General features: G+C 38.0%; 1 protein-coding gene across 6 annotated transcripts in view; it reads right to left on the bottom strand.

Moving 5' to 3' along the window:
* Nucleotides 1-9,711, bottom strand: part of DPH6 (diphthamine biosynthesis 6) — a 206,509-nt gene that overhangs the window by 108,395 nt on the left and 88,403 nt on the right. For all 6 annotated transcript variants that reach the window (XM_027709122.1, XM_027709095.1, XM_027709132.1 and 3 more), the window contains one exon: nucleotides 5,202-5,376. In XM_027709122.1, coding sequence (XP_027564923.1) covers nucleotides 5,202-5,376 — 175 coding nt within the window. The remainder of the gene's footprint in view (nucleotides 1-5,201; nucleotides 5,377-9,711) is intronic.

Here is a 9,711-nt window from a genome sequence, read left to right as displayed (position 1 = left end):
ACTTCTATTTTCACATGCCTTGAGGCCTGAACCACAATTACTGATGGAAACAAGAATTTACTTAAAAGTAAACAGCAGTTCCAATTATTCCTAATGTTTCTGTTTAACATGTCTCATCATTACAGTGGAACTATCTAGCTGAGGACACCCTCCAAGAGGTAATACAGCTATCCCCTTCTATTTGGTGGACTTTGTGACTGTATGCCACATCCCTCAGTGGTGGCAGACAGCTTTAATCCACATTTTGTCCAATGGTACTAATTAAATACAATGTTTATAGTCAGGTTTGTTAATCTTCAGCTAAGAAGCATATGACACATAACAAAAATGAACTGCAAAGATGCAGAGTTCAATTTTGCCCCACTGTTTCCTGACTTGCATACTTACAGTTTACATGCAATTTAGAACAGTCTCTAAGTTGCCCTAACGTTATACATATTTTTTTCTGGCACTGGCTAGGGAAGCAACAACAATAACTTTTATATTTGTGATGAGGTTTCATACACAAGAGTGGGCATGCCAGTGGCATGCTTGCTTTCATCTACAAAAAATTAGTGTCCTAAGCACTCTTCCATACAGCACCATTAATGATCTCTACCTCCTGAAGAGCAAGTTTTATACTAAGGATTTATTTTTTTCTATAATTATGATGTTTCCTTTCTGTTACTCTGTCAGTAAATCTGTAATTTTAATATTAAGCCTAGAATGTGAAAAAAAATTAGTTTGGAAAGGGCTGTTAGAGTCACCTAATTCAACCTCATGCTTAGAGGAGGACTAACTTAGACATTAGAACAGTTTGTTCAGAGTCTTGTGAGTCAGGTTTTGAAGACCTGACTGCTACAACCCTGCCAGTGCTGCCTTGTATTAAGTTTGCCTTCACTGCTGCAATGGTGAACTTCCAATTAACATTTAGAACGCTGACAATCATGACCTCTAGTTACTTCTTTGTAGATCTACTATGTAGTCAGTCCCCTTCCTTCATTGCTTCATGGGACTATTCTGTCCTAGCTGCAGGACTTTTCTGTTATTTCCGTTCAATTTCATGAGGCTTTTGTTATTGGTTGCTTGTCTAGGTACCTCCAAATGACAGCCTTGCCCCTCCAAGGCATTAAGCACTATCCAAATTACTGTCATCCACAATCCTGCTAGACATGTTATTGTCGAAGTAGTTGACTAAAATGCTAACAATATCATCCCAAGTATCAATCCCAGAGGAACATTATTTAGACTGGAACCTTCAGGTATTCTATCCCCATATTACTAGATATGGCATAACTTAATATACTTTTGTTGAGTCACAAAAGGAAAAAGATAAGAGGGAAGCTACTGAGTTAAGATAGTGCAGAGGAAAAAACTGAGAAAAAGATGCCTGAAGGATTGTTCAAACTGGGATTTGACAGCTCTCAGAGGGAAAGAGCTGAGGTCACAAGGAAAAGCTAAAAGGTTCAACAGACTTAATCAAGTAATAGATGCATATATGTTGGTATGTGTATAAAATACATTATGTCACCATGAAAAGATATTGTAGAATGCGAGGTATGATAAATTCTACTGTGGCAGTTTATTTGTTCATTTCTAGATAGAAAAACATTAAGAAACTTTTCCAAAGCAAACAAATTGTAGGTGTGAATAGACTTTTAAATTACATTAACATACTAGAAGAACATCTGGTATAAACACTGTCAACTTTCCATGCATTCTTAGGCAACAATTTGTGGTTAGTGTTTCAGCTGCGTGGGGCTTTTTTAAAAAATTATTTTTAAATGAACTATGCTCACAGTTCACAAATGCTCAAAGGATGTTTTCACAAAATAAATAATCATGAAAGGTCTCAGTATAAATTTCTCACCCCAAATACTGCTTTGCAGTGCATCTTCATGTTTACCTCACTAATGTAGAGCTGTGCTGTTTGCTTTACTGAAGACAGTGAGTAAGCTTTTTCTATACAAGCTACCAATTACTGCTTAGTCTTGATAAATCTTCTAATCTGCTGGTAAAACAGAATTAAATCATGAAAATAAAATAATCATGTGATAAAAAACAGTGAGAACATGAAGTATCTTTAGTAAAAATACCGAGTACTACCAACGACCAGCACAAACTGGGCTGGTGTTCACTGCAGAGCAAAGACCTGGAGGAAGGTAAACCATATATCATCATGTACTCCCAGACTGGATAGCCTGGATAGCCTGTGGTACTACTATTAGAAGGACATAATCAGAATACTTATTTTACATTAGTGAAATCAACAGAAATCAGCCTTTACAAGAACTGATGTTCCAGTTGCTGACACAGACATTAAGACTAGTGGAGCTGGACCAAGAAAATCATATTAAATTTCAGGTTTTTCTTTTTTATAAGACAGTCAGTCTTATTGTATATTCGAACAGTTTCTGTCTACTTCTTACAAGTAGAAACACTGAAGATGTTTTTAAAGAATGTTAATCCCAAAAGAGAAAGAATGTTAATCCCAAAAGAGGAAGATTTTTGCTATAAATACTCAGAAAATCCTAATTTCGTTCTACCACAGTTGTTTGGTGTCTATCAGACTGAGGTTAGGACATTGTCCTGGCGAATTTAAAATTTTTACTTTTTGTTCCCATAGCACTGTTGGCAGGATCCTGCAAGGTCCCTACAGAATTGAAATGATGTTCTGCTGAGTGATTTTTGAGCCTGAGGTATGAATTCCATAGATTGCATGAACTACCTACATCTTTCCACTGCTCTTACATGCCAGTGCACATCTGTCCCAACTTGCAATACCCTGAATAATTAGTCTTTGGTCTATTCTGAACTCAGCAAAAACACTGTGCAAAAATACATGATGATTCCCCAGTGTCCAGAAAACTTCATATTGGACTGAAAAGATAAAAATTTAACTGTCCAATTGTTGTCAAACAAAAGATAATCCAACTCTACAGATACACAACATAAGAGTAATAACCATTTACTGGTTTAAGATCATTAAGCTTCTGTTCCTCAAACATAAAAAAAATATAAACATTTCATCATCATAAAATTATTATAATTTGAATTTTTTTTTTATTATAAAGATAAAAAACCTGACTTTTGTTCCTTCCTTAATTATTCTGAAAATTATATTCCATTCCTAAAATATACTGAAGTGCTTACTTCGCTGGTGAACTTAAGAGGTTAACACTTACCTGTCTATATATAGGCCCAGGAAGTTCTAAAAACACACCTAAAGTAGATTTTAATTTTGGAAAATTCATGTGTAAGAAGATACGAAACCTATCTCTTCCATTAATAAATTTTCAAATTCAAATACATTGTTTATGTACTTATGCACTCTTCTATGATGTATTCTTATGAAAAGGTTTTACAGGTTATATCCTATATATGCTACTTGAGAAAGAAAAACATTTAAATATTAAAAACTTTTACTGAAATGTTTACTTGTTCCAGTATACGTATTGGATCAAGCTCTGCAGAATAGAAATATGTTACCAAAAAGTCAAAAGATTCTTAGCAAGACAAAACCAGGATGTTTAATACTGATACTCAGATGAAATGCATTGTTGGTAGTAGTAAGGAAAAATCTGCAAAGGAAAATTAAAAGTAATGCTGGCATGTATCCTACCATTCCCCATACATGTGTTTGTGGACTAGAGACGGAACACAGCCATAAACGATGATAAGTAAGTGACCCTCTAGCAAAAGTTCAACTTTTCACTACTGTTACTTTACTTCTGTGGTAATCAGTTTTTAAAAGTAAAAATACTTATTTTACACCTTAAAGGAAAATAATGTTGCTTGACTAAAATGTTCCTTTGGGGGTAAAAGAAAATAAAGCAAAACAAAACACACCAGTAGAAAGTTTTCCCTAATGTTTGATTTGCTGATCAATGTTACAGGTTACACTATATTTGAAGAGATATGAACCTTCCTTTGGGTATGCTGACTGTCCCATACCACCAGAAAATCTGGCAGTGTCTACTTATTGTCCATTTGCAGCATAAGATTGTTCACTGGGTTACTGAAGCAATTGTCAGTTCACTCCCTTTTCCAAATTTAGTTGATGCCAGTTCCAGGACATACAGATTAGCTGCAATGTTGTATTAGAAGAGTTTCTCCAAATAACAAAGATGCAAAGCTTATTAAATTTTATCTTTGCAGGATTATGCATGACATGATACAATTATGATCATTAAGGTGTAAGACTGAATGGAATAAAGTCTGTTAAACCAAGAAAAATGGATATACACAGATGATAAAAACCCACCCTCCTATAAGAACAGAATTCATAGAGTAGTAATCCACCAACATTTCTTCCTAAAAATACAACAAATTCCGCATGAGCTTCTGAAGTAAAATTCCTGAAATTTTCCATAAAATAGTACAAAGACAAAACAAAGTAAAATTTCATGGCCATTATACTAGGTGGGTTTGCAGACTCAAAGAAGTTTCAGGAAATTTAAACAGATGTCATACCATATCACTTAGATCAGTCTGCACAAGACTGGACAATCTATTACTCAAGAGGAGTATTGGTAAGATAAGAGTATATATATATTTTGCAACAGAAAAGGTTGAGACAGTTCACTAGTTGTCAGAATGGTACTAGCTGGACAAGAAATACAATATTAAGAAGAAATCTTTTTATGCAAATTTTGGTCCACTTTTCCATGATACTTTACTGTCTCCTTTTCATACTTCTAAATAGAATGTAATATTCTGTTCAGTTTGTTATTATTTTGGAACAGTCCTTCAACCTTGTTTTTGTTTTAAATGGTTAGGTAGTACCACAAGCCTCAAGAAGGATTTCATTAAATAAGCATTTTAGGACTGACTTACCTATAAAAACATTTGAGCTTTAACAAGGACATTAAAATAGCCTCACCTGTTCCTAAATTCTGTTTATATCCTAGGCAGATTATAAAAGTATATATGCAACATGGTTTTTTTTGTCTAATTACAATATACAACAGAAGTATGCTGTTTTCAAGATTCTCTGCAAAGAATACTTTAACCAGTTTTGTTATCACAAAACAAAAAACACATGAGAGTTAAGTTGTCCATAAGTTTTAAAAACATAAGTGCAAAGTGCTCATTTTTAATTTGGTTTCTTTTTTTTACACATTTTCTTTTGCACATTCACATGGGGGAGAAAGAGACTTTATAACTGTTTTCATTTCAGTAAACAGACATATAGTTCCCATGAAGTAACAAAAATTCCCTACCTTGATGGACTGACTGTAAGGTCCTATGCTAGCAGGTGCCCAGTGGGAAATGCTCTGTACATGCATGACCAGCTTTTCATCATGTAACACATCATCTGTTGCAATGTCGTACTTATGTGCAAGGCAGTCAATGCAAAACAGTACACCATCAGGTAATGGGATTTCAACACATACTCTGAAAACACAAGAGAATTATTTTTTTCAAACAGTAAGTTTGCTTGCACCAGCCTTCAACACTGATTTTCCATGTTTTTTTTTTTGTCTGGACAGTATGTTAGGAAATTTTGCCAAGAACATATAACAAAAGTTAGGGTATCACAACAACCTGCTAGGATTAACACTGTTATCTGCTCTCCAAATAATGATCAGCTTCAGACTTCCAGCAAGATAATTTCCATTACCAAGGAGAAACTAGCACCATAGCCAATGGCTCAGTTATTTTATTTTTAATGTGTATTACTTTATTAAGAATTCACCAGTTCTTTTTTAAAAAAACCTTGACCACACTACTCTGGAAATGCCAGATAAGTTATGCAAAGCAGTCTTTTTTGACATTTGTCACTGAATTTGCTTCCAGTGTTTGGTCTCGAGGTTCAGTTTCACTGAATCATGGAATCACAGAATGGGTAAGGTTGGAAGGGACCACAGTGGTCATCTGGTTCAACCTCCCTGCTCAAGCAGGGTCAGCCTAGAGCACATGGCACAGAATTGTATCCAGACGGTTCTTGAATATCTCCAGTCAGAGAGACTCCAACAACCTCTCTGGGCAATCTGTTCTAGTGCTCAGTCACCTGCACAGCAAAGAAGTTCTTCCTCATGTTCAGGTGGAACTTCCTGTGTATCAGTTTCTGCCCATAGTCTCTTGTCCTATTGCTTGGCACTACCAAGAAGAGCCTGGTTCCTTCCTCTTGAGATACTTATATACATTGATGAGGTCCCCTCTCAGTTGTCTCTTCTTGAGGCTGAACAGGCCCAGCACCCTCAGCCTTTCCTTGTATGAGAGATGCTCCATTCCCTTAATTATTTTTGTCACCCTCCACTGGACATGCTCCAGGAGCACTGGACATGCTCCAGGACACAGCACTCCAGATGCATCTCACTAGGGCTGAGCAGAGAGGCAGGATCACCTCCCTTGACCAGCTGGCAATGTTCTTCCTAATGCATCCCAGGACACCATTTGCTTTCTTGGCCTCAAGAGCACACTGCTGCCTCATGGACACCTGGACCTGCAGCTCCTTCTCCACAAAATCGCTTTCCAGAAGTACACCCCAGCCTGTACTGGTGCCCGGAGTTATTCTTCCTCAGGTGCAGGACCCTGAATTTGCCTTTGTTGAATTTCAGACAGTTCTTCTCTTCCCATCTCTTCAACCTGTTGAGGTCCCTTTCAAAGGGTTGCACAGCACTCTGGAGCACACCTTCCAGCTTATTGTCTATGAACTTGCTGAGGAGGCTCTACCCTGTCATCCAAGTCATTGACTAGTAAGTTAAACAATACTGGGCCCAGCACTGAACCTTGGGGGACACCACTAGTGGCAGGCCTCCAACTAGACCCTGTGCCACTGATTACGACCCTCTGGGATATGCCATTCAGCCAGTTCTCAACCCACTTCACTGTCCACTCATCCAGTCTGCACTTCTTGACTTTGTCGGTGAGGATGTTGTGAGAGACAGTGTCAAAGTTGTCTGAAAAAGCAGCACCCTTCTCACATGTTATCATGTAATACCGAGCATATTTTTCTGCTATATCTTAAGTTGCAAGACTGATACACACATATGACAGGGCTGAAAATCTGCTTCAGCACTCATCCATAAAGTTCCTTTTTTTTCCTCTCAGGAAGACTGAGTGCCTTGATGGACAGACAGTCTGTTGCACGTGGCCAGTGAAAAAGCAGGGAGTTTGAGGGTGCGTGTGTGGAAATCAACATTTCAAAGCCTGAAAAATAATTATGTTTGCAGTCCATGCATAAAAAAGCCATTCAGCTCCCAGCAGGAATCTAACCAAAAATTACTTGTCTTTACATATCATGTAACATAGCCTTATAAAATTCTTCTCAACTTGTTTATTTCTTCCAAGCTATATTCTTGCTTATTTCTTCTAAAACTATTTTTATCCCCACCTCTCACATGCAAATATAATATTTTTTCCTCATTACTATTAGCATAGGCATGGATGAATGGATTTTCTGCTTGGGCTGGTAAATTTTCAAGACAATTTTGCTAATTTAGAGCAGATCCACACCCTTGAGTCAGTGCTTCCAGCATACTGCTTGTGAGAACTCCCACAACCAGGTCTCTGCAATAATGCAACCAAACTGCTGTATAATTTTTCTTCAGGACAAAATGCAGCTTAAATAAATATGCGACATAAACAAAAATGCAACATAGATGAAATGATGTAGAAATGGACCTGGGGGTCCTGGTTGACAGCAAGCTGAACATGAGTCAGCAGTGCCCTGGCAGCCAGGAGGGCCAACCATGTCCTGGGGGGCATCAGGCAAAGCATCGCCAGCCAGTCGAGGGACGGGATTGTCCCACTCTGCTCTGCGCTGGTGCCACCTCACCTTGAATATTGTGTGCAGTTTTGGGTGCCACAATATAAGAAAGATATTAAGCTGTTAGAGAGTGTCCAAAGGAGGGCAACAAGGATGATGAAGGGTCTTGAGTGGAAGCCGAGCAGCTGAGGTCACTTGGTCTGTTCAGCCTGGAAAAGAGGAGACTGAGGGGAGACCTTATTGCAGTCTACAATTTCCACGTGAAGGGAAAAAGAGGGGCAGACACTGATCTCTTCTCTGTGGTGACCAGTGACAGGACCTGAGGGAATGGCATGAAGCAGTCACAGGAGATTTAGGTTAGATATTAGGGAAAGGCTCTTCACCCAGGAGGGTGGTTGGGCACTGGAACAGGTTCCCCAGGGAAGTGGTCATGGAATCAAGCCTGCAAGAGTTCAAGAAGGATTTGAACCACACTCTCAGTCACATGGTGTGATTCTTGGGGTTGTCTTTTGCAGGGCCAGAAGCCAGACTTTGATGATCCTTGTGGGTCCCTTCCAACTCAGGATATTCTATGATTCTATGAAATCTGTTTGTTCCATAAAAATAATCATAAAAAAGCCATTTTCCTGCAACTTTCTAATCTTTCTACTGTCATTTTACTGATGGAAGACTATGTGGCTGGCTACTGATTACTCCCTGAAGGTACACATAGCCACCACTCCCATTCCTCTGTGATTTAATAATCAGCATCTTGAAGAAGTCTCCTCCTGACTTCTTTGAATCTGACACCCAGACAGTGTAGGGGAATGTCAATCTATGATTATCTTAACAATGTCTTTCAAAAATTTGTCTTGCTATACTTAAAACTCTCATTCTTCTACTACACTTCATATTCTGTAATAAGAGTATAAAATATAGTATTTTACATTAGAAAATCACTAAACAGTTGGTTTTAAAAATATGAAGAAGAAAAGAGGTATGACCTCACTGTTGACCCTGCTTTGAGCACAGGATTGGACCGCCAGAGGTCCCTTATGATCTGTATTAACCTGTGACCCAAGTGGAATTTTTCAAGCTATAGCAATTGCATTCTCAGCATATTATCTCAGATGCATAAGAAGACAAATTACTGTAAAAAGAAACAAGACCTCTTAACAAAGGCAATAAAAAAATACAAATGGAAAACTAGTTTCAACACACAATTATAAAAAAAAAAGAGCAAAAATTTCATTGGCTACGTTTGTTATCCAATTTCCAATGAAAAACAAACCCACCACACCCAAATAACCCAGGAGTTGCACTGTACACCTAGACCATCAAGCAGTGTCAGAGGTAGACTTAGATGCAACATACAAGATTCTGTATAGCAGATATTAAAAATACTATGCTTTGGGAATCTGTGAATAAGTGTTAGCATCAGTGTAATTTCTTTTCACACTTGCATTCTTACTGAATGTGTAAGTGCACTAAAACTGATTATCTGATGGAAACACAAGAAATTAAAAACAATCACATTGGATCACATCTCATGATGTGACTCTAAAGGAACTCCTCAGCTAACTATTTTGGTTTTGTATTTAAAAAAAGAAACAGAACAAGATAACATTTGTCACAAACACCTAGAAGTTTCCAAACATAATCACTTTAGGGAAGACTTAATAATCATTGCTACTAAGGCAGCAGTAATGCTTTTGACACTGTCTCCTGTAACATCCTCAAAGAGAAGTTGTTGATATAAGGGCCGGATGAGCAGTGAGGTGGATTGAAAACTGGATGAACAGCCAGGCCCAGAGGGTGGGATCAGTGGCACAAAGTCTCACAGGTGAACATCCAGGAGCCCATACTGGGTCCAGTCCTGCTCAACATCTTCATTCATAATCTGGATGATGGGACACAGTGTATGCTTGGCAAGTCTGAAGATAATACAGAACTGGGAGGAGCAGCAGCTACACCAGAGAGCTGTGCTGCCACCAAGAGTAAAGAGAGCAAACTGCAGAAACCTGACCTAAAGTGTGCTG

This window comes from Neopelma chrysocephalum, unplaced genomic scaffold (genome assembly GCF_003984885.1).
Source record: "Neopelma chrysocephalum unplaced genomic scaffold, ASM398488v2 Primary Assembly neopelma1_24, whole genome shotgun sequence".
Classification (NCBI taxonomy): Eukaryota; Metazoa; Chordata; class Aves; order Passeriformes; family Pipridae; genus Neopelma; species Neopelma chrysocephalum.
Note: the sequence above shows the minus strand (reverse complement) of the source record. Positions and strands in the feature narration are given on the sequence as shown.